At 35.7% G+C, this 27357-nt stretch overlaps 1 protein-coding gene across 1 annotated transcript; it reads right to left on the minus strand.

The window, feature by feature from the left end:
- Positions 1-3074: 3074 nt before the first annotated feature.
- LOC128206506 (glutaminase liver isoform, mitochondrial-like) lies at positions 3075-25901 on the minus strand. The gene is made up of 15 exons (XM_052909022.1): positions 25703-25901; positions 20854-20929; positions 18319-18458; positions 17635-17764; positions 15895-15974; positions 13869-14032; positions 13085-13176; positions 12288-12346; positions 11681-11747; positions 10679-10729; positions 9635-9811; positions 9305-9436; positions 7212-7366; positions 6479-6619; positions 3075-3911 (listed from the first exon to the last, which is right to left on the minus strand). The coding sequence occupies exons 1-15, from the start codon at positions 25765-25767 to the stop codon at positions 3614-3616; spliced, it is 1827 nt and encodes a 608-aa protein (XP_052764982.1). The 5' UTR covers positions 25768-25901; the 3' UTR covers positions 3075-3613.
- Between the last annotated feature and the right edge of the window lie 1456 nt (positions 25902-27357).

The following is a 27357-nucleotide window of genomic DNA, read 5'->3' on the forward strand; positions in this document are numbered from 1 at the left end:
TGCTTTTGTTCAGGATTGAAAGCCTTTTAAGCTGCACTCTCACAGATTGACCGTTTTAACAACTTTGGTCTTGGAATGAGCCAATTTTTGCGTAAATGTCTGGAAACCGGTGACACAAGACTGATACTAATAGATCAGATCGCAGTTTTTGAAATTTATGTTTTATGGCTAAAAGTGCTACTAGCACTTTAAAATGAAATGCAATTTTCAACAGTATTCCAAACAACTGAGATCTGTTCTATTGTGAGTTATCTGAAGGCATTGTTACCAAAATCAGTTGATTCTGAAACAATAACTACAAAAAAATGTCAAAAATGTCAATCTTTGAGTGTGCAGCTTTAATTTTAGGCTATCCTAGAGTTGTAAATATTGTTTTTGCTGGTGACAATGGACATTCACAATAGTAAATAGTGCTTTGAAATATATAAATGGCTTTTGCAACAATTTCAACAGGGTTTGAAGTTCTTGAACCCTGCTTGGACCTGAACTCTCTGGGAAACTTGATTTCGTTATCTACTCTGTACATTTATTTGTGTATTTTGTATTTCTTGGGGGAAAAGAAACTGTTTTTGAATAAGACATGAAATAAATATGGGGGGTTTTCCCAACAACCCTATTTTTTGCCATAGTGTTGATATTTTTTTTCATATTAATTTCCATAATGTGCATTTTTGAGTGAACACATTAAAATTTGACCATTTCATATTTAAAATTAGTGATATACCCTGATATAGGTCAGTCTGGTACAGAATCCTGGGTCTCAAAAAAGAAATGTTATGCCTATCTACATGTACATACCCTATTTTCTTTGGAGGTATTAGTAAAAACAATGAACTCTCTTTTTTTGTCTAATTCAGGAATTAAAGTTGGGAGCTTTTCTGGCATATTAATTTTTTATAAAGACGTTTTTATCTGTTTAAAATTGCTCATCGTAACCATTTAGCAAATCTGGCTTTTTATCAAACACCTCTTTTTGGATATTTTAAGTTGATTCATTTGGTTTTAGCAAGTTTTCTTCTTGGCAGTTGAAACAGGAAAATCTTAAAGAAAAAATTCGGTAGTTTTATTTTTACGTTTATTATTTTATTATCAACATTGTTTTAATACTTCATTTTATTTGTTGTCTTCTTAAAAATTGGAGTGCATTTTTTGTGTTCAGCTGGCCTTATACCTAATAGATGTACATGTATAACTTTGTATCGTTGTGTCCTAATTCTGGGGCTTTATACATAAAGCCTATAAGGCCTCAATGAATACACTCATAGGATCTTGTTATTTTTTTTGTTTTTGTTTTTGTAACTCTCAAACCCTTGAATTCCACAACTAAAAATTCACATTTAGCGTTAGCTTGAGTAATTATGTGCTTTGTAAATACATAGCCTTGACTTTTATTCATTATTATTTTAAAATGCAGTAAAAAAGCTGTTGTATTTTTTTTTTCCCTTCCTTAAAACTGTATATGAACTGGTTGAAGCTTCACATACTATACATGTAGGATAAAGGAATCACGAGCGACGTCCCACTCCCCCTGCTTTGGGATGGATTCTCGAAATGATTTGGCATTAGATTATAGATACCACCGTAAAAAGATCATGTGTGGCTTGCCACACCGAGGTCCCTACCTGCAAGGTCACTGTGCGCCTCAGAACTGTCATTTTTGCAATGTAATTCTTGCTAATGATAGTAGTTGTTGTCTGGTCCATGTTTTTGTGGTAATTTGGAAATAATGTTGCGTTGGTGACCATAAGATGACATGTTTGGGCATCATCTGGGCCCTAGCTTCATAATTGAGTTCACTGTATGCCTCTGAACTCTAATCATCACCATAAGAATACGACAGCCAGGTTCTGAAACGTCAAGGTCATTGGCATTGCTGGGTCAATTTTTGTGTGTGTTTGAGTAGTGTGCCCTTAATCAAAAGTTTAACACTTCCTATAATTAAGGTATGTTTAAAGATTGTTACCATTTACATAATGTTGAAACGGAACATATTTATTTGAATATTGACGGGGTAGTCATCAATTTGTGGTGGCTCTAGTTAAGTAAGAATTAATAGATCATCTAAGTTAAAGAGCATGTCATTTTAATTTGTATTGGTCCAAACAGACTAAAATGAAGGCAACTAACTCGTGCTTCTTTTAAGTATACAGCTAGAAAATGAACTTATCCGCCAATTACTGATATATCATGTTTTGTAAAGATGAAATGACCAAGTTGAGAGCGGACAAGTGCAATTTGGCGCAAAATGGCGATACTTTATGATTGACAGAGAATTTGTACGAGGTATGCCAATAACCATTATGGCCAAATTTGGTAAAAAGGTTGAAAATAAAGACCATTTTAGAGTGGTGACAACTTTGTAGATGCCGCCGCCAATGGGTAATATGTTGTTTGTATGAGGGTGGGAGGGCATGTACAATGTAATGTTTTCTTCAACAATCCTAGGTGATCACTAGAAAATCTTGTAAAGAAACTCCCAAGATAGGATCGAGCCCACAATTCTCCTGCCCAGTCTGATAAGTACATAGTAGCCTACCTTTGTCACCATTTAATGGATAGACATGTATGCGTTAAAAGCTTTTTGTAGATGTATACCAACTTTGTATGAGTACTCCAAAAACAACCTCCAACTCAAATCAGTCTCCTACTCAAAGTAGGTACGTCTTTGGGCAAATAACGATACAATTTATAAGTCATGGTTAAGACAATAAACGAATGAAAAGACCAGGTATTTACAGAAGGTTGCCAATAATCATCTGTTTTACTAACAGTCACTGGACAATTATAAAAGTTACGTGCATCGCTACACATGAATGCAAGTTATCAATGATTACATGTGTACAAAGTTTCATGCGAACATCTCAAAAAAGGCATTAAGTTACAGGCTCAGCCGACTTTTTTAACTTTGCTACTGTGGAAGATGACACCAAGTCTATTACAGTACCTTGATTTTGTTTGAAAATCAAATGAGCTTATTGTGTAATAAAAACAACAACAACATGATGATATCCTTTTTTATTGTAAAAAGTTAAAATGTAATTCAGATTCATTTAAACAGAAATAATTGTCATGAAAAACATGCATAATAAAACAAAATATTAGGAAAGAATAGCACAACCAACCACAAAGTAAGTTATATTTGAAGTCTAAAACTCGTAAATAGTATATTATAGAAAACATATACATGGAATTACACCAAACCCTGGTAATGGCAGATTATCAAAGTACTAGCTTTGTCGTAGATCGTTTCTAGAGGGTTCAATGTTTGCGAATATTCAATTATTGAAATTTGCGGCCATATATACTAGCCATTAATTCGAAAAAAATACAAAGGCTATTTTGTTTCGACAACACCGATAATGACTTCAATGCTGTGATAATAACTCTTTTTTTCTGATGAACTAAAAAGTCCGGTTTGAACAATTAAAACTCAATTTTAAGTTCGACCTAAATAATGTTCACACCAACCTATTTAATCACTAGAATTTATTTAAGTTCGACCTAAATAATGCTCACACCAACCTATTTAATCACTAGAATTTATTTCATATGTTCCAAGTACAACTTAACACATTATTTATCATGTTGAATGTTCTTTGTGTTACCTAAAACGTTACATATCATTTTCGTCACCCTCCATGCGAACTTCGCCATTCAATTCATTTTCAGCATTATCGACGTTATGTATCACTTGATCGGACGATGTCTCTTCTTTCTCCAAATATTCGGACGCATCTTCAACGGTACTCACAGTCTTAAGGGCGATATCGTGGTAAGCCACGCTATCAATGGCCGCGAAACTTCTGTCGATTTTTTCGTTGGCGTTGTACTGATTCATGGCTTCCTTCAGTATATTAATCACCTTCGTGTGGCCAAACCTCACAGCATCATCCAGGGGAGTACATCCCCACCTGGAAAATATCTTTCACGGTTTAATTAAAGGGACTAGACCCCAGATGGTCCAAAATCGGCAAATACAGTAATTACTCAAAACGAGCCTAGAAATGTTAATACGAGCTAGCAGATAAAACATCATTTTACATGATTGAAAGAATAAACGTGTTGCTGTCTCATCTGAGTTTCCCGTTTAAAAATAGCACATAATGGTTTCCCAGTTTAAATAATATCTGTTCATGAGTACAGATGAAAATACCGACGCTATTTTTAAACTTATTGTGATTTACCTGGTAGACAACCCTAGTAAATTTTGAATTGTAAGATTCATTGTGTTGTACACAAAGATGTCAATTTTATATAAGTTTTTGACAATTTTCTTTCTTTTTTGTCCTTGCAATTGTATCATCTGATGTCCAGTCCCCTTAAAAAAGATAGAGGCACTCAAACGACTCAAGTACAATCGTACCAACTCGACCATCTCCGACAAGCCTTGAAATAGACCTAGTAAATAGGCCTCAAGGTTTACGAAAATGTGATAAAAACGCTGGCAATTAACTCTTTTATCATTACGATAAGTCGACCAGTTCCACAAAGTTAACAATTTACTGCAATGAATATTTTTGTTCCGTGTCTTAATTACGATTCGGAGAAACTTGAATTCGACTCATATAGGACCGGTACAATGTCACTACCTCTCCTCCCTTAAACATCAAATATGCCCCTTGACGGCTGAAAACACGTTTTCAATACGGGTTCTTCCATGATGGACTATAAATTTAAGTAATACGCCAATTTCTAAACAACGTTAGAAAAAAGTTACATTTCTCCTAAGAAAAATGAAATTGGTTGAACGTAACCTATTTGTATTCGATAAAATGACCATATCCGGTGTACGAGTGCAAACACTACGGCGAAAAAGTAATCATTAAAAAGCAGATCAAGTAGATATAGAATGTTCAACCTGTTTTTGAAATCACAAAATATTCTGCTTTAAAACCTATAAATATGGCAGGTAGCCAATGGTCTGAGCTGGTAAAACCATCCTTTGATTCACTTTCATGTGTTAATTTAAAGAAATAGGCATGCGGCAATGAGTAGGCAACTATGCATTTATGTAATTTGCCCTATGGGCAATCCTTTGGATAATATGGGTCTTTCAAAACAGTTCATTATGGCGTCAACCATATTAAAAACGTGTTGTATGTGTTCCCATCCGTCAAGGGACATATTTATTTTTTGAGGAGGAGAGGTTATGGCATTGTACCGGTCCTGAAAGTTAATTTGAATCTTATTTCAAGTTTCTCAAAAGCGTAATAAAGACAAGAATCAAAATCATTCATTTCAGTACGTAGTTTACGTTTCCAAATGGGTCTACTTAGCGTAATGATAACTGAGTTAATCGCCGGCGGCCTCATCACAATTTCGTATATCTTTAAGCCAGTTTAAGAGGTATATCCCGAAGCATGCCGGAGATGTCCGAGTTGTTACGATTGAGAATGACAGTGTCCTCTACGTACTCTCTGATATGCAACTGCTTTTTTACCTATTGAATGGAAATACTGGTTCAAATCATTCAAATAGTAAGAACACAATATAGATATTGGCGATACATGTTCGCCTTGACGAATGCCAATGGATCACGAAAAGTAATTTGAAATTTAGCCGTTGGCAGAAAAAACAAGTCTGAGTTTGCGTGATTATATATAGATTTGACAGTATCTTTAAACCGACCAATTATATTGTATGTCAACAACATTGGGCTAACACTTGGCCTTTGGTATGTACAAACCTGTCTAAAGCATTAGGGCTTTTGGTATGTACACAACTGCCCATTGGGTTTTACTTGAAATTTTGTATGCTAAAACCTGTACACATATTAGTGATATTACTTGGTCGTTAATTAGCATGTAAAAACCAGTCTACAACACTCGGGTAACACCTAGCTTCTGGTATGTACACATTGTCCACAACATTGGAGTTACACTTGCAATTTGGTATGTACAAACCTGCCAAAAGCATTGGGCTCACAATTGTTAGTAGGTTTAAACATACCAGTCCACAACATTTGAGTTGCACTTGCAAATTTTTATGTTAAATACCTATCCACAACATAAGGGTTACACTTGCAACCACAACATAATGGTTACACTTGCAACCACAACATAACGGTTACACGTGCAACCACAACATAAGGGGTTACACTTGCAACCACAACATAAGGGTTACACTTGCAACCACAACATACGGGTTACACATGCAATCACAACATACGGGTTACACTTGCAACCACAACATACGGGTTACACATGCAATCACAACATACGGGTTACACTTGCAACCACAACATAAGGGTTACCCTTGCAACCACATAATAAGGGTTACACTTGCAACCACAACATTAGGGTTACACTTGCAACCACAACATAAAGGTTACACTTGAAATCTATTATATACATGCCTGTCAAGAACATAGGGGTTTCAGTTTCATTTGGTACACAATATTGGGGTTACACTTGCAATATGGTATTTACAAACATGTCCTTAACATTGGGGTTACACTTGCAATATGGTATGTACAAACCTGTCCTTAATATTTGGGTTACACTTGCACTTATTGATGAGGAAGTTCACAACAGGCTCATGACCCTCAGCAGACCCGATGTGAAGCGCGGTGCGCCCGTCGTAGTCCGCCTGATCCATATCTAGGTCACTGAGAGCGAACCTGAACAAAATATAAGATTACCATTCATTTTCAAACCTATAACTAATATTAATTAGCGGACTAAACTAACAGTTACTGTGCATGCAAAACCAGTTCCTAATTATTTCCGGAATAAATTGTCCTCCTGGACAGAATTCCTCCCCTCATCATTTTTGTTCTCTTTTATCTTATATTTGGTAGAAACGAGGCCTAATTCCATTCAGTTGATTGACATCATCTAACGGTAAAGCAACTTACATGAGGGTTTATTTTTGCTAGTTGTATTTGTGTATGTGATGTTAATATGTTTGTGTCTATAGTTCGATGTCGTTTATTTATGTTTTTACTCTCTTTTTTCAAAAGGATTCAGATTTGTAAAAGCTTAACTGATTTCTATATGTTCCTTATGTTGATAATTTTCTTTTTTCAAGTGTAAAATTAATGTCAACATGAATTTCAGAAAGGACGAGCATTGTTGCTGTCCTTTGGAACTGAAGATTTTATCCGCCTTAGCAATTGTTCAGGGTTGGTGGGGCCAGGACGGGTAGGGGTGTCTGTATCCTGCCATGAACACAGTGAAATGAAATACTATTCAGACCAGACTCCTCCAAACCTTCTCAAAGCTGACACATCACAGGTGTAAGCACTAAACAGCAGCTCAACAACTTCAGACGCACGAGATTCAATTTTCTGAATACACGGATCTATCTTCTTTGCTGTGAACTTCAGGTTGTCATAGTGATGGAAGTTAAACTTAGCCACCAGGTCCTGCAAATCAAGGTTATTGATGTACAAATAAGCTGCCACTTAATCGAGCCATTGATAATTATTGTAAATTGGATCCCTTAAATTAATATTCTTTAAGGCGATACTTAAGATTTTAGTTTTGTTGAGACCGCTAAAAAAATGGACTTTAAAGTGTGAATTAAATGCAGTTTCAATAATGATTCGAAACAGGTTATGTTAACATTTGTCCGAATAAACAGTTCTAGTGAAAGTTATCAAGTATGCCTTACAAGTACATGTATGCAATTTGGTAGTTCCATAATACAAAAATTTACTTATATAAAGTAAATTGTGGAAGCTCACATGTATGATAAGTATGAAGTGTGGAGTATCACTAAAATGAAAGATTAGGTTTAAATACTATGAAGTGTGGAGTATCACTAAAATGAAAGGTGGAGTTTTACTAGTATGAAGTGTGGAGTTTCACTAAAATGAAAGATTAGGTTTAAATACTATGAAGTGTTGAGTATCACTAAAATGAAAGGTGGAGTTTACTAGTATGAAGTGTGGAGTTTCACTAGAATAAAATATTAGGTTTAAATACTATGAAGTGTGGAGTTTCACTAGAATGAAAGGTGGATTTTTACTAGTATGAAGTGTGGAGTTTCACTAGAATAAAATATTAGGTTTAAATACTATGAGGTGTGGAGTTTCACTAGAATGAAAGGTGGATTTTTACTAGTATGAAGTGTGGAGTTTCACTAGAATAAAATATTAGGTTTAAATACTATGAAGTGTTGAGTATCACTAAAATGAAAGGTGGAGTTTACTAGTATGAAGTGTGGAGTTTCACTAGAATAAAATATTAGGTTTAAATACTATGAAGTGTGGAGTTTCACTAGAATGAAAGGTGGATTTTTACTAGTATGAAGTGTGGAGTTTCACTAGAATAAAATATTAGGTTTAAATACTATGAAGTGTTGAGTATCACTAAAATGAAAGGTGGAGTTTACTAGTATGAAGTGTGGAGTTTCACTAGAATAAAATATTAGGTTTAAATACTATGAAGTGTGGAGTTTCACTAGAATGAAAGGTGGATTTTTACTAGTATGAAGTGTGGAGTTTCACTATAAAGAAAGTGGGAGTTGACTAGTGTGAAAGGTGGAGATTCCCTAGAATTAAAGGTGGAGTTTGACTAGTATGAAGTGTGGAGTTTCACGAGAAAGAAAGGTTAGATTTAAATAGTATGAAGTGTGGAGTTTCACTATAAAGAAAGTGGGAGTTGACTAGTGTGAAAGGTGGAGATTCCCTAGAATTAAAGGTGGAGTTTGACTAGTATGAAAGGTGGAGATTCCCTAGAATTAAAGGTGGGGTTTGACTTGTATCAAGTGTCGAGTTTCACTAAAATGATATGTTGGGTTTGACTAGTGTAACGTTACCCTGTAAGCGGAAGTGCGTACAGTGTAAGTTGATTTTCCCAGGTCAAGACTCGGGACGAGTCTTCTCGGAGGGGAAAGTAATTTAACGTCCCGCTGTATGCGGAAGTCCGTTCATAGTGTAACGTTCCGTTGTAGGCGGAAGTGCGTATATTGTACGTTGATGCACTCGGTTGGTTATATGTAAACAGGCATAACTAGTTATCCGTGTGTAGATTCAGGGCCTATGTATATAACATCAGACGACCCCTTCGGGGTCAGCATGCTTTTCTCTGAAGGGAGCTGTTGCATCTAGTAAACCGAGTTTCAGTGAAATGAAAGGTGGGGGTGTGGAATTTCACTAGCATGGAGTTTGGAGGTTCACAAGTATAGAGTAAAGAGGTTCACTTGTATGAAGTGTGGACTTTCACAAGTATGGAGTATGGAGGTTCACTAGCATGAAATGTGGAGTTTCACTAGCATGAAGTGTTAAGTTTTAATATCATTTTCTGTTAAGATTCCATATACGAATTGTGGCTGTTCACTTGTATGAACGTATGCATACCTCTGCAAAATAGACGCCTCTCATGCTGTTACCCCACTTGTCCAGGGCCGGGCTCCATGTACAGAAGCCCATCTTATTGGGCACGACTATCAGTATGACACCCGACACACCCGACTTTGCTGGGAGCCCAACCTGCATCAGTATAATATACATACCACTATGCCTAAGTTTAACATGAATATTGTCAACTTTTATTTAAATTAATGCTACTGAATTAATCTTTAAGCAACTGAGCAATGAAAGCCTATATATTCTAGCGGGAAAAGGTAATTTTGCATGTGAACAAATACTTAAATTATGAAAACGACATAGTCGACATTATGAAAATACCTTGAAAGTGAAATGCCCGGAATAGTCGTACATGCCACACGAAAACATGAGGGAGAGAGTGTCACGAACGGACGAAGCAGACAATACTTTGTCACCAGTTATAGGACATATCCCCCCGTTGGCAAGAGTGGCCGCTATAACTGCCCCTGACTCACACGTCACCTCTAGGGAACACATCTGCAGTGAAGTGGAAGGGCATGGATAAAATAAAAACAAGAGTACCACAGAGCGAACACCAACGCTCCTCAGTTGTTGTTTTATGAAACAACTGGGCATAACTCAATAAATATTGAAAATTTAAAGTCAGATTTATGGACTTCGCTAAATATGTGTGTATTGTCATTCGTAACATGTGTTCCAAGTTCCATATGCATATCTCGAATGGCTGTTTGGTCAAGTTTAAAGTGTTTGCCCTTCAACAACGCCAACGACGACAAAGACACCTCGGATATGGCAATACCTCGGTAGATTTCTTCAACGAGCTAAATAAAATTTTAATGTTCATGAGGACAAAAAGTCAAAATATAATTCAGCTATTCTTAATCAACACCAAGAATTGTGAATTTGGATGTGTGGTAAATATTGGTTTAATTGAAATGTATACACCTGCAGAATGTGTCGAAAGTTTGACCGAATAAATTTGGTGCATACAAATAGCGTTTTGGCCATGAAAATTAAGAAGTTTTTAAATTGTCTGATCAAAGATTGAACGAAATCATACACTTCAAATCCTAAACAATTATTTCCTGTTAGTTATTAATTTGATTTGTATATTTGCTATCACGCTTTTTCATTTTTAGATTTTATTCGTAGGCGTAACATGGACGTTTCGTTCCATGAACGTTTCGTACCAATCATACCAACATTTTGATCTCTCAAATTTCTGTACCAATATTATATGGGGTCTCCAAGTATCATACTCTCTAAACCAGGTTTTTAATATGAATGATTAGTAAGTAAGATTTCTTTCACTTTCATCACTGTAAAGCACAAACAATGCTTTGAATTTTACTTTTGTATCAATCAATTTCATGTAATACTTACTTGGAAATAGAAATCTAGAATCTCCATTAAATTAGAACCTTTTGGAAAACACTGAAAATACATTATAAATACATGTCATTGGTCACTTCTAAATGGCTTGATAAGTGGTCACCAAGCCAGAGAGGGAATTTTCTCCGGATACACGGGTTGCCCCATTCGAAAACAACCTCGGATCTATATGGACGGTTTACAATGTTATAAATCTAAACATTTAACTACGCTGCAAGTAGATCGCGTAGTAATTTTATTTAGCAGTTAAACTGAATGACTTTACTCTTGGGAATCATAATTATTAATGCAAAAATACACTTCACTGGTAATCAATTTAAACCTACTCATACAAAATACACACTAAAACACTACAATTAATTAAAGGTTTTATTGATTTTTACGAACTACTTCTACTGATGTACCGGCATACATCCGATGTTGTTTTCGATGGAAAAAGGCCGTTAAGTTAGGAATGTGGTTTGCCCCATACCAAACAGCTTATTTCTCAAGCAACATCGCGCCAACAAGAGTGACCCAACATACGTTAATTCCATTTCATTAAGTGAAGTATTATTCTTTATTCGATGACTATTTACTGTATAAAATTACAGAAATCTACTGCATGATTTGGGTTCAATATAAAACTATCACTTAACTCTCAGAGTATTATGTACAATGTTCCCATAACTAAATATAAGACAAGGTAAACAAATGTTGCATTTTTTTTATAATAAACAACATGAGTCAGCCATGAAAAAACAAATTGAAATAGAACCTTAGGGCAAAGGTTTTAGCAACGTTTCAAAGTTGTTAACAAAGCTCTGACTTTTTTCATAATGTTATTTTTTGAAAAAAATGTCACATAAACGTATCGTTGCCCCCAATTCGACCTTGTCACAGTGTCACCAAACCTCTAGTGTGCCCTTGACGTTTTCATGTTACTGTACTTTTCTGTGAAGTTAGATGAAAGGAAAGAAAGGTATCAATGTTATACTGCATGTACATGTATACCCTTTTCTCACTCATGTAGTACGCCAAGGCAAAGTTTCTGTCTGCCGTCGCACGCTCAGATAAAAACCTGAAAAAGAACACTTGTCTGTTTTTGCAGATAATTTTGTAAACTTGTGTCAATATTCAGATGAACTGATTGAAAACACTGGCTTCGGACATGCAGTTGTTTCGGACACTAGACTTCTAGTCCTGTGCATAACTGATCAAACTCTCGATTTTGAAAAGGTAACAGTAAAGATACAATAGATTCTATCTCGTTATGACATTAAATCGATTTATCCTAGGATTGGATTAGATCGGCACACGGCCATTGTAAGTAAACACGGAATTCGTTTTACGAAACAATCTATTGAATCCCAGTACACATGTTATTTTGTTTGTCTCATCCTCGGCACCACACTGTATTCATAACCTATAATATATCACATAGAGTATAAATACGCTTGGATTCCGAGGACGATTTGTCTAGGTGTGTCACAGTTTTAAAGAAAGCTTAGTGCCTATAAAAGTAGAATGCTATGGTTTTGTGTAAGATTTATTATAACAAACAAAATGTCTTTGTGACATATTTCCATCAATATCACCACCAGTGTTACTTTGTACTTACACTGAATTGTTGAAAGCGAGATGTTCCCCACCGGTAAGTCTGTTTAATACCGAAGTCGCCTGAAATACATATACATTAGTGATAACGTGATGATCATATATAATAATATACTCTTTGTTGGGAATTAAACATCGGCTATAATCGATTTTTAATAAACTTCTTTAATCTTAAAATAAATGTGTTACCTGGAATCCCAAAGAGAATATGTAATAATATCATTTGATAATATGTGACATCATCTATCCAAATCGATGCTATAATGTATACAATCATCGTTTTATTTATTTAATTACATTAAGCCAATTTTAGAACATATAGGACATATTTCCGATTTGATCATCGATTATGGTTGCCCATTTAGATTTGATAATCGATTATGAAAATGTTAGATTATCCTTACATACATTCATCATGATTGATTGGTATAACAATGGAAGAGCAATGCGCTGACTGATGTGAAGGTGTGTTGTTTTAAGGCCATACAAATATTCCTTCAACAGAGAGTTTCAATAGTTTTAAAATGTTAGCTTTAGACTCTTTTGCGAAAATTACAAGATTCGGAATGCTCTATCACGCAAAATCAACTTACTATAAAACTTTTTACCTATTTTACTGTATAAGAAATGTCAAGATATTGTTTCCATTTTTTCAAGAAATGTATCTTTTTTATTACTCCATGGACATTTCGTGAACTCTACTGGAAAAAAATGCTGATATTGGGGATGGGGGAATTTTTTTTTGCTTGCGCAAAGAATCGGTTCAGTTCACTTCAAAAGTCACTGTTAATTCATACTAACATAAGCAAACCTGTCAGCCAGATCGAGATCCTGTTTTAGAAGTGAGCTAACGCAGATGGCACCCGCGTTTATCATCGGATTGTGGGGCTTGTCTGAAAATGGGAAACAAAATATCAACATGGGTGGCACACCGTCACAAAGCCCGCCGTAGTTTTGATTGATATGCATGATAGTTAAACAAAAGCTTCGCGGAGCGAATTCCAATAGCCTTCTATTTTTGTCTGTCAAACAAGTGCCAGACGTCTATTTAAGGCATACATATGTGCCTAACTGTTATTGAATATGCATATTGGCTTTGTCAACATGTGCACCAAACTTCATTTGAATACCTTGAACGGTTGTGACCAAGGTTAAAGTGAGTTCAAGCTGATGCTGGCATTGCTGACAGCACCAAGGCTATAACAATACCTCTGATGAGCAGACGAGCTAGCAAGGGTGTAACGACCACAGAGACTTGAAAGTATGATGCAGATTCCAACAGCTGCCCCTGGCTTACTTTAAATAGTTGCCTGTGGCCTCAGTTTGGGTAAAATCAGCTTGTCAATTATATTGCCCTAGTGAATTTTTAGCTCTGATAATATTTTGAAATATTGTCGACTAATCATGATAAATAATTGTAGTGTGTTCCTTGGCGTGATAAGCAGCCCATATGATGTTGTACTTTTTATACTTTAAGAGCCTAGACTAATTTTACCCTACTGAGGCCACAGACAACAACTATTTAAAGTAAGCCAGGGTCAGCTGTTGGGATCTGCCTCATACTTTCAAGTCAAGAACAACCTACCACGGTAGTCGAGTGAAATACTGTTAAACGACACACCACTAGGCTCCTGGCCGACGTACTTGTGCACAACGCTTGGCGAGAGTTCATCAAGAGCCATTGCGTACGTAAGGGGTTTGGACACTGACTGCAGACTGAAAGGCACTTGAACATCGCCATTGGAGTACCTACAGAATTGACAAACTGCAACGTTACGTACTAATTATGATTGTAGACAGAAAGGCATCGAAGCATCGCTGTGGATGAATCTACAGGATGGACAAACCGCAACATTACGGACTAATTATGGCTGGACACAGAAAGGCATCTGAACATCGCTGTGTAAAAGCATCTACAGAACTGACAATTCGCAACGTTACGTACTAATTATGACTGGAGACGGAAAGGCACCTGCACATCGCAATGGAAGTACCAACAGGATGGACAAACGTCAAGATAACGACATATTATGACTGGAGACAGAATTACTCGAATATCGCTGTGGAAGTACCAACAGAATGGACTAACCACACAATTACGTACACATTATGACTTGAGTCGAAAAGTCATCTGAACATCGCTGTGTGAGAACCTACAGAAGGGACAAACCGCAACGGTTCGTACGCATTATGACTGAAGACAGTAATGCACCCGAACATCGCTGCGTAAGCATTTACGGAATGCACAAAGCAAACCAGAACATACCGATTATGTCTGAAGACACAAGTCACCTGAACATCACTGTGCGGAAATTTACAGTATGAAACAGACCGCAAAGTAACGTACACATTATGACTAGAGTCGGAAAGGCACCTGGACATCGCTGTGGGAGTGTCTACAAAAAAGAAAAAACCGCCCCAGTACGTATACATAACGACTGAAGACACAATTTCAGTCACCTGAACATCACTGTGAGACAATCTACAGTATGAACAATATTTATGTAAAAAACCTACAGAAACAAGCCTAGTAGCCAAAAGTTTAAACATAAACCCCGTTTAATGGCACGGGCCAAAGACATAAAACACAAAAGCAAAAAATCACAAACAAGAAACATGGAACAACAGCCCAAAACTCCACAAACAACACAGCGCATGTATATTATATAAACAACTAGGTATGTTTATTAAGGATTGTTAGGTACCGCCTTGGAACGGTCAGTAAACCGCAATATAACGTACACAGTATAAATAGAGTCGGAAAGGCACATGAGTATCATCACTGGGATTACCTACAGAATGGACAAATGTCAACATTACGCACATATTATGACTGGAGACGAAAGGGTACCTGAATATTCCCGCGAAAGTACCTATAGAATGGACAAACTGTAATTACGCATTCATCATGAGGGGGACGGAAAGTCACCTGAGCGTCGCTGTTGGATAATATACAGAATGGACAAACCGCAAAATTACGTACACAGATACAGAAACACAGAGGAACATCACCATAGGAAAATCTACAAAATCGTTAAACCGCAACACGACTTATACATTATGGTTGGGACAGAAAGGTTCCAGAACACCTCCCTTGTTATACCTACAAAACAGACCAACTGTAGCATAGCGCTCTGGTACATGACACCCAGGGAGAGTTTATCAAGAACCATGGCATAATTTTTAAGGCTTGAATAAGGACTGGAGACAAAACAGCAACTGTACGACACCGTGGGCTTAACTGTAAATTAGACAAGCCGTAGTATTAAAACCTTGTTACAAAAATGATGACATCTAGGTGATGACATATACATCAACATACTTTCTTCGAACGAAGGCACTACATGGGGATGCTTACGCTCAACCGTTGTTGTTTTTAGTCAATCATCTATTAATAAAGACGGAGTTATGGGTTTGCATACACGTGTGTATTGTCACTGGTATCAGAGTATTATTTGAATGTAAATATCTTGAATGCTTTTTAGTTATTGCCGAGGTAATACTGCGCAATGACGACACTTCCAACGCTGACGACAACGACACCAATTCCATAACAATATACAAAAGCATACAAGCTAAAACGGACAAGCTAATAAAACAACAACACAAACCTCTGACCATCGACGGTACACAAAGACACTCCCCACTTGTTTGGACTGTACCTCGCTAGCTGTGGAATGTACGTTGCAACCTGGAAAACAAAGACCGTTACTGTATGATATGTATATACTCCGACACACCTGGCTTTGGTAAAATTTTAGAAGATGGCCAATGTGCAAAATATGGACACTTTTTACGTTTCTCATTCTAGGGAAACTAGAGTGAAACAAAAGCAATATATCCCTTAAGTGGCAATTAAATTATGTATGTATTGTGAAATTAAACTTGACTTCAGGCGACTTTTGCTAAGGAAAGTGTCTCTGTAGTTGCTTCTTATTTTTACTTTGACACAGGCATACATATTTACTTTCAGAAAGGACACATATTCTGAAATGAAGATCTTAACATTTGAGATGATGGGTCAAATGTTTTAAACTTTTGAATAACAAATCTTTGACGGAAGGACGGACGGAAGGACGTTCTAACCGATAGATAGACATGCACTCATAAGTACGAGCATTTTTTGACAAAAGTAGGGATTTCAAGGATAAAAAGTAGGGTTCCTTACTTAATTACTTGAAGCAAATAAATGACAACTAAACCTGTAAGTGTAGTGCAGGGTTCTAAATAAGTTTCCTGTTAAACACACCACTCATACATCCACACACACGATTTATTTCACTGAGCACTTCATTTTCTGCACTCTGAGCCATTCTGACGGCATTTGAAAACACAATATCATTTCTCTAATTATTTTCACAAATGAAGTAGGGATAGTAGGGCTTTTCTTAGAAAATAAGAGGACAATACTGAGTAGAAAGATGTTACTATTAGTTATTGAAAGCCTGGTGTATGTAAAAATGAAAATGCTACTCAAACAGATAATTTAAATCAATTCAATTTGTAAGTCATAGTGTTTTTTTCATGTTTATTCCAGAAAGACTGGAATTTGAGAAACACTGTTTGTTTGTTTGTTTAAGAATGCCTGTCCGCGTGGCTGCATTATGGCTTGACCCGGTCCTGACACTACTACAATATACTACTAAATATGTTTATGTCAGATATGTAATACTAGTAAGCAAAATAAGATTGAAATGACTGTAGTTCTAAGAACTCCAGATATGAGATCATTTGAAAAAAAGAGTGCGATATACAATATTCTATATGGCAGTGAAAATAACTGTGGGCTTTTCAACGTGCTCAGCACCGATACACGGGAAACTACTTTCTTCCAGGCAAGGCAGCTACGTATACTTGTGTCATATTTAGAGACTCATATTTTAATTTCATTCGGCATGACCCGGCCGAGGTTTGAACCCGTTTCCTCCCAGCTGAGGCGAACACTCACGGCGGTATTGGAGAAACACAACTACTTTGGCATTCGGAATTCCTCCGCCATTTTTATCGAAAACAACCTCGGATGTATATGGACGGTTTACATACCGAGAAATCGGTACGTTTAAGTCCGCTGCAAGTAGATCGCGTAGTAATTTAATTTAGCAGTTTAACTTAATGACTTAACTCTTGTGAATCTTAATTATGTGTGCAATAATACACTTCACTGGCAATCAATTTAAACTTAGATCAATAAATTCAAGCTAAAACACTACATTTCATTAATGATATAATTCCAAAATTTACGAACTACTTCTACTTATGTACCGGCATACATCCAAGGTTGTTTTCGATAAAAATGGCCTAGGAAGTCCGAATGCTACTTAAAATGGCTCTTAAAATGTATCTTGGGTTACCTTTCCACCTGTCTGGTCACGACAATGCAAGAACATCTGATCGATATTCTTGCAGAAGTGATCGAAATCGGGAACCACAAACTGGTTACGGAACGCATTCGTGATCAGCACTATGTTTGGTGCAATACATCTGAATTATACAAATAAATAAGCATAGGATTACATACAAAAGGGTTCCATTTTGACCATCTACACAAAATTGTAAGGTTGCAGCCGATTTTATTAAACTTAGATTAGTTGTCCATAATAATATTTAAGCTAGTGTCTATATTTAAATCATTCCATTTTGGCTAACTTTGACCAAACCAAAGAAAAAAATACTACTTGTATACCATTGGCTTCCAAGACCAAAACTCATCATTTTTAAAGTTTGTGAATAAACAAACTTTGTGTCCAATGGCAAATCTATTTAGAAGATCAACAGCGCAATGGACAATACTGCTTTTCGAAATGTAAAATTATCTTAAAAAAAAATTGTTTTTGTTGGAGTGCTAATGGCGTCTGAATTGAAAACTATTTTGACGACTGTTAATATCAAGTTCTCTGCTAACAAAAGCTTCAAAGAGTTTTTGTAATGCAACATTCACTCCAAAGACAAGAGCAAAGACTTGGATTTATCATTCAGATGTATGAAAGGACCGTGGATAGATTAGAATATTTTCTATGGCCTTACGAAATCCTCACTTTTTGAATGTTTCCCTGTCTACGGCTGGACCATAGTCGCTGTAAGCAACTCCATTTTCAGCGTTTGTTATCTTTGTGAAGTTCAGCATACAGTCAGCAAGGCGTGGGTCAGTCTCTCTCAGACCTGTAGATGTAATGGCCTGAAAGTAAACAACATCAATAGTTTATCACACACTAAATCCTGAAAATCACAAAAATAGTTTGCATAGGTATTCAAGATCTAAGCAGGAATAAGACTTGTGTAAATTGTTTCCAAAGCCACTTATATCAAGTTTAATGTGATTCCTACTCTTTTAATGCAAATGGCCAGCAAAACAATACTTAAAAACTTAACAACAGTCTGAAAGTTGAAGTCCTTACTCCCGAGCACAGGAGTAATGCTGAATTTCGTCATTCTTGCAAGTTAATGTTCACCTGCAGCTAGCCTTTATATAGTCAGTTGATATCTCTACATAGCTTATATTCGTATGTTGCATGTCTTGCTGACTCCAATAAAACTTACTAAGCTTAATTAAACTTATAATTTGTGCTATATTTGTCTGGGGAGTATTATTATTGGTGCTATATTTGTCTGAGGAGTATTATTATTGGTGCTATATTTGTCTGGGGAGTATTATTATTGGTGCTTTATTTGTATGGGGAGTATTATTATTGGTGCTTTATTTGTCTGGGGAGTATTATTATTGGAGCTATATTTGTCTGGGGAGTATTATTATTGGTGCTATATTTGTCTGGGGAGTATTATTATTGGTGCTATATTTGTCTGGGGAGTATTATTATTGGTGCTATATTTGTCTGGGGAGTGTATGCCCCATGCTTATTGCCTCAGTGGTCGAAATAAGCACAATCCAACAAGTATTCACTGGTAAACTGCTTTACACGCTTGCTCAAAAAATAATTTAACATAGCATGGCTTGTTAAAAAAGGTGCAAATTACAAGTGTAGAAATATGGGCTTGTTCATCCAAAAGTGTATTTCAATGACTGTGATGGCCTCTACAATTCCACATACCAGGCATACGGAGAGGGTGATGTGCGTTTTTTATTAAGCCATTGACCGATTCATGCCCGGTGTCAGCCCTTGTGTATATAAATCGTGTTCGGTTGTGGGGCATAGTGGTCATACAGGATGTAACCCTAATTAGAGCTCTCGCGTTCTTAAGCGTGAGGCAGTGTATAACTCTGTCACACACATGGGACCCTTTTTGGCGTCACTTCCGGTAAATGGTAAATGTTTTTTACATTATGGGTGAGATAACTCTGTCACATGGGACCCTTTTTGGCGTCCCTTCCGGTAAATGGTTTTTACATTAAGGGTGAGACTGGTGATTGAACCTGTGACTCCTGTGTTGCCAATAAAGTGGCATACATCTATAGACCACGGATCCATCACTGACCAGCATACATCATGTAACCCCAATATATAGAGGATATTTGTTTATTTCAGTGTAAGATCGTATGATCGTATCTGTGTTGCCAATAAAGTGGCATACATCTATAGACCACGGATCCATCACTGACCAGCATACATCATGTAACCCCAATATAAACTGATATCATAACTTGTAAAATCTGGAATTGGGAATCTAGTAATGTTTTTCATATTACCATTTAGGATATAACAGTCCTTTCCAGTATATGCAATTGCCTATAGGCCTCCCAATTAATGCCACGCTTATCTTTTTTAAGACTTGCATTTTTATAGTATGACAGACATGACGTTATATTTAGGGATACTGTCTGCAGGGCAAATCTTAAAATTTTACACAATATGTTACATACATCAAGATAGTACAGAGATTGCAAAATCTGTCCGACCTCGGTGTTTTTCCTGACCAATCTGAGGCCGATACAAATACTTTTTCCCCAAATTGCATTGGTTTTTTTAAATAACGAAACGGATCCCAAAATCACTTGTCATAGAAAAATTGGTATATTCTGAAAGAAACAAACTTTCATCACATTCTTTTACTTTTTCTGTTAATTTTTTAAATCAATTTAGTTCTTTTCTATGCAAAATTGGAATTTTAATCATAATGGCACAACTTTTCTGAATCAGAAAGGCCCATGCCCATTCCCAGATGTACAGGATAAATATATTGACCCACTAGCCAAGAATTAAGGTAATATTCGCCAAATTAACTGTAGACAAAGAACAAAAACTATGGACAACCAAGGGGGGTTGCAGGATTTAGCGTAAGAGGGAGCGCGACTCGGGTGGATGCAATCTCTGGCTATTTTGAGTTTTAAATAATGCAATCTGGTTTATTTAAAAAATATATTTTTAATCCACTATTGACTATAAATAGTACATGTGGACCATTATCGGGGGCGGTGTCGGCTGTAGTTCCCCGCTTAATCGGCATGTAATTACGCGTTTTCCGTCTTGTAAAATCTGGACATCTTTCATGATCTTTTGACACCTTTAGCGGGTCTGCTGACATATTTCGTGATGTCTTTTGACATCATTCGCGATGTCCGTTGACATCTTTCGCGATGTCTGTTGACATATTTTACGATGTCTGTTCATCATCACCTTCTTAAATTTGGAGATGGACAGCAATTGACTGTCTTCGCACAAATAATCGAACAGCCCGTCCTCCAGCTGGTCTCTGGAACAAATAAGGAGGATATTACACGCGATAGAAAGGAGTTTTATCAAGGTTATGCACCAGACAATTGTAACCACGCCCCCCCCCCCCCAGGTCCGGTGAATAGCGGGGACTTTGACTTTCGGTCCAGCCAACCCCGGCTAAAATCCCCGCCCTTCGGAGACGAACAGATGGTAAAATCTCCGCCAAATGCTCCCGCACCACAGGGACCCAAGGTAAGGCCCATTCCCCGCTATATTTAAAGCGAAGACAAAACCACTGCATTCATCCGGCACTGCGGGGCCACCTGAAAGGTAAAATTCAGGCCCATTTTCCCGGCTATCCCCGGTATACCCCCGGACCTGGGGGGCCGTTGTTACAATTGACTGGTGCATTATGGTAAGGGCTAATACAGTGTGTGTATACCACGTGGTACATTACGTCATATATGGTACGGAGGGCAACATTTAGCTTAAAATGAAGATTTAAATCAAGGATAACTTTTCTTTTACTACATTAATTTATATAACAAAGGGCAGACTATGCCGCTTAAAAAGACCCACATTCGTTTTATTACCGGAGTTTGATCAGGTAATTAGTTTCATCACACTTCGACAAAACTGTTTCCAAAATAATGTTTTGACGGTGCTCCATCAGATAGCCGTTTTGTAAAAAGGATTGTCGAAGTGTTTTAATAAATTAAACCCTCAATCAAACTTTGGTAAAAGCCCGAACGTGGGGCTCCGTAAGCGGCGTAGACTGCGCTATGTTTCATTTAAAATTGTGAAGAAATAGTGAAGTTATCTTTGTTTTAAGTCTTCATTCGAAATGTTGCCTTCCGATCTGATCGGAAACAATCATTTTTCTGCATATGCCTAATAAAACCAGAGTCAATAAATGGACTTTATACCCAAGTATTTGTTTCTTCCAAGCTTCCAATATTTCAGTTATGTACAGTTTTATACTTCAGATAATGCACTTAATAGTTTTAAGATTATGTCACACTAACCTTGGTCAAAATTTAGTTACATTAAGGTGTACAATGTACAATAACGTGAAGTTTTGGAGCCTGCTGAGTGCTGACCCCTTTAGTCTTTTGGTATATTTAATTGGGCTTGATGTGCAGAAGGAGGGGGGTAATCAAGTAAATATCGTAAATAAAAACAAATGTTACAAGAATGTTTTGACCTTGAAAGATTGCAAAACAAGTCGTTTCAACTCTTATTTCAGTGGACAAAAAGAACTAAAATATTAACCCTAATAACTTTATCTATGCCTCATGTTCAGTCATATTTTTATAGATTGGTAATAAGCAAGTAATACATTTTATTTCAACCACCAAACGCAACAAAAAAACAGAAACCTACAAAAAACTTTAAACAGAACCATTATTTACTAACAGTTTTACAAAACGTGTTGCCAAAACTTAGATACACAGAATAAAGAATAAAGTCCAAACGTTCAGAATATATATTCACTGATGATGATATTTTTAGAAATCCAACAACACTTTCAGAATAATCCCAACAAAAGGCAGAAATGTAATCCTCACAGAATAATGTAAATGAATCGAAGATTTTAGAAATATTCTAGCACTGGTGAAACTTTTATTATAGAAACTTTTATTTAACCAAATACCCAAAATCAGAGAAGTGTGCCCTCATATACAAAATGATAATGTTCCAGAACATACTACAAAAATCCTCAAGAACTTTCTCTCAAATTATATTCTAAGAATCTTGTTAATTCTAAAACTTCTATACATGGAATAAATATATAATTATAGATACGTTCTAAAATACAATACGGGAAAACATTGCTTTTAATGGCACTAGGTCGCCAGACAATGAAACAAGAGTATTGAACAATTGAGTTCTAAATCTAAAATACATATACATGTTATACTTTAAAATTATACAAAAAAAATATATGTTGTTACAGGCATCACAAATTAACAGACAGAACATAACAGAACAATTGTATTCGACTTAAGCTTAAAAAGCTCATCGTCAGAACAATATGTATAGAAACAAAAACATGGCATGTGACAAATATAACATCAGTTGTATTAATAGATTATTTTAATTATTTATATGTTTAACATAAATATTGTTAGAATGAGTATAAAAATGTTAACAATGTTAAGGTTTAATAGGTAAAGGTAATAAGTAATTAGTATTAAATAAGGTTTTGGTGATATAAAGAATACTAGGTTAATACTATGTTAGTGCCGTGGATGGAGGACGTTTATCTGGCAAGGTGGAGGAATTTATCGGGTGAAATGGAATTAACTATCGTTGAATACTGCACAGTTTCCCGTATTTGCGGGTAGGTTAAGATTTTCACATCAGATGTAGATTTTCTGGTCGATTGTTTTGCCAGTGTCATTATTATGCAGAGTGATGGGACTTTATGGGCGAGTGATTGTTGTGGTCGGTTGTTGGCGGACTATTGATAAGATAATGAAACATTATTTGTGCTTTTCCTCTGATAGTCCAAATAATTGAAAGTTGACGTATATTTTTTTTCCAATTTTTAATATGGCAAAATCTGGATTGGAAGAATCCCGTATAATACGTCAATTAGTTTAGACTATTTCGCTAACATTTCAGAATAAAAAAGTCCGTTTTCGCGGTTACATTACCAACTGACTGTAGAGAAACATCACGTGGTCTACTATCCTAATAAACTAACATTTACACGGCATCTTGTTATTGGACCGATTTGTATGCAAGTGACAGGATGAATATAGATATGCATTTTTACAAAATTGTATGGACCTTGTGGATGTATTAATTAATCGTGAATGAGTATATATATACTCATTCACGACTAATTAATACATCCACAAGGTCCATACAATTGTGTGGCTGTGTAAAAAAAAAACAAACAGCTACACAAATATCTGTAAACATGTATTAAAAATTGCATATTTAAATTTGATCACTACAGTTTATGTTCCAATCAACAAAACAGCATGTATAAGATATTAACATTACTTCCAAATGCGTAATAAAATGGCGGGCTTGTGTGTGCTTCGGTTACCTTAATTAGTTTAAAAAATCGGTTACTTTATACATGGATTACTCAATAAATATTATCAGCCATGGTAGTCACAGGTAGTATTCCATTCAGCAACCAACTCAATTGGTTATTGAATACACAATTCAATAGATTATCGACTGATAAACCATTGATCACTCAATTAGTCTTTGGAAATGCAGGTTTTGTTAATTCCTTCATTTCGCAATTATTGACGCGCAATGCAAACAAAATTCTCAAGACAGTCGAGAATTGTAAATTAATTGCTTTATAATATCTTAAATTGCAATTGTAAACAGTAGTCATTTAAACATTATTTTGAGCAACTGAATGTTTTCCATGTTACACCTAGATATTTCCGAAAAAAAATGTGCATTTGTTATTAAAATCGGTCTTAATCAGTTGTGAAGTTATAACTGATCCAGTGGTATATTACGTCCTAATATCTTTTTTTCCATATGCTCAATAGTACAGATCTATCAATTACCAAAGACAAGTGAAATTGAACATTTTTATGGCGGAAATTCATTGATCTTTTAGCTAATATCTTAATTGTGATTATCAATTGAGAGGTCTAGAAAAAACATTATAAAGAAAGTAGTATGTATGTAGGATTTTGTTGATAAATTAACGCTTGAAGATAAATTACAATATAAAAATAATGATTGTGTGTTAAATTCTGTTTAAACCTTACATGTTAGAACTAGTGCAAAGGATTAATTGAAGATATATAACTATTAAGTGTCCATCTTGTTTAAACATAGTCAATAGTTGTAATGTCCGTGACACATTGTTTACATATCCATATTAAAACTGTCATCTAAATAGTAAGGAAATAATATTTCAGGATTTGAAGAACTTTTTTGATATTCATTTCGCTCAAGTAATGAAACCATTCTGTTTCTGACCAAGTCACTATGCTGGTGCAAACCAGTGATGTAGTTAGTGTCCGTTATTTATTTAAACATTATTTTAATATTAAATGTCTTGATGGAGCAGATAACAAAATGTTTAATGTTTTCCCCATAAACAATATATCAAGAAATATAACATCGTGAGAATTATTTATTATTATAGTTAATGTTTTTTTTTTTTAAAAAACATGACATGATTCACAAAACAATATATGTTGTTTGTGATGTTATTATATTTTTGTCTCTAGTTCATTGTCAATAGGGCTCTTGCGTTGAGCCCCTAAACAGGGTTGTTGTTGTTTTTCAATGGTCGACTACTGGGTTTGTTCCTCTACTTTTCATTGTATTAATGATACACAAAGCAACAAAAACACATGTTATTATTTTTAATGTTTATTATTTTTAAAACAATTCTACCTAGGTTCATTTATACAAAATTTGTTATTATTAGTAAAAGCATATCTTACAGCGAATTAGATGTTTACCGATTTTACTGTAGATGACAGGCTAGGATATTTAATACGATGGTGAAAATAGTGAGAAAAAATGGGTCAAAACTCTTAATAATATGTTAAGTACCCATGGAGAGGGGACAAAATATTGTCAAACTTTAATATGCTCTATAGTACGCAGGCAATAATTTTAATCATATTCTCGGGAAAATATGTGTACATATATCGTAACATTCAGTTTAAGCCAAGCGGAGCTCCAAACAGCAAATCACAGCAAACTACGTATGTGCATCAGTATACAATTGGGCGGCTAAATTTACAAATAGGGGATATCCCCCTTCCGCCATTTTCCAAGCACAACATATGGAAAAGACAATACAACATACCTTGATTGATGGTACAAACTTGCCGTCTGTGTTTTTACAACCGATGTCTTCAATCTTTGAAGCATTCCTGACTGACTTTCAGTAGAATCAACTTTAGTATCACATCTTGTTACAGTATGGTACTGCAAGGAATTGCATAGCCTTGTAGCATATTGATGCACCTTGTGATGATGGCGTTCAGTGAATGTTTTCCCCAAAATTCCGCTTCTACAGAATGGCGGTATTTTTTTTCAGCAAATATGCCATAGTTCAATCAAGTTCTGGAATTCTGAAACAATTAAAAATAGAAATAAATTTCTACATTATTTATATAAAAAGCTGTGATATCTAGATGAAAATTCTGTAATGAATGACCATTGATATCATCAACATGATCATCATTACAACCCTCATGACCATTATCGAATTTCATAGTTCTCTCTCACCCAATACATTTTGCTGCTCCTTGACACACTAGTTCTTGGTAGTCAGACTTCAAAAAAATCTTAACATATTAAAGTATGCATCATCATCATCATCATCATCATCATCATCATCATCATCATCATCATGAAGTCCGAAAAATGTACGCGGACTTGTCTTTTTACGATTGGTGAAATGGTAATTCTAGTCCATAATCATGCATAATTAGTATAATCCATTAGATAAACTCTGATTATATAGCCTTCGTCATCATATTAATACAATTCAGTAGAATGGTGCCAGTTTTATGAAAAAGATGCAAGATGTCTAACTCTTACCTAATAGAGAAGTTCGAGTCCACCATTTGATATGTTTAATAAGATTTTAATAAGTCTTAGTCCCAAGAAAAAAGTGTGTCCAGGAGAAGCAAAATATGTAAATATGAGAACCATGAATATTGATCAATATCAGCATTATCAGAATTGTAAAAAATATAAATATATCAAATACAAAATATAATGTTTATATTATTATACCTATTAAAGGTATTAATTTAATTCTTTCCAAAAGTCACTTATACCACAAATGAATATGTCTGTATTGACCTTAAGAATTGTAAACCTGCACCGGGTTTCAATAATAAATGCATTTTAACAATACATGTGCATACATTTTTAGAAAATCGGTGCACATAATTTGAAGTCGGTGTACTTGATTTTGTTCCAAACTATTATAAGACAAAGCAAAGTGGGCCATGACAGCAATTTTAAACTTGGTATAGCAGGAGTGGATCCAGAAGTTGGTGTAAAAGCATGAACAACTGCACGGTGGGTCCACTTTTCCGGAATCTAAAAATATCCCAATGGCTAACCTTAACTTTTGGAGCCCCCGCATCGCGTTATAACAAAGATGCATTGTAAAGATATAGATATATCTGGATTGGGTTTAGTTATTCCGTCAAGAAGGTAAAAATGTGTATTTTATACTTTCCTCCGATATTTACATAAAAAGTTCCCTTGGAGAATTGAAGGGGGAATCGACAGGTGCACCCCCACTAAATCCCCCTTTCAGTGCACCAAAATATTGCTGGGACTATCATTGTTTTGCTTAGGACAAAAGTCGTGTCAAATAAATTGTTGCGGGTATGATATGAGGAGGGGGGGGGGGAGGAGGAGGAGGAGTATGGTGCAATGTTAAGAGGTTGACTCAATTTTATATAAATACATTGCATAATGATTTCTCTTTGAAGAAGA

This window comes from Mya arenaria, chromosome 10, assembly GCF_026914265.1.
Source record: "Mya arenaria isolate MELC-2E11 chromosome 10, ASM2691426v1".
NCBI classification, from domain to species: domain Eukaryota; kingdom Metazoa; phylum Mollusca; class Bivalvia; order Myida; family Myidae; genus Mya; species Mya arenaria.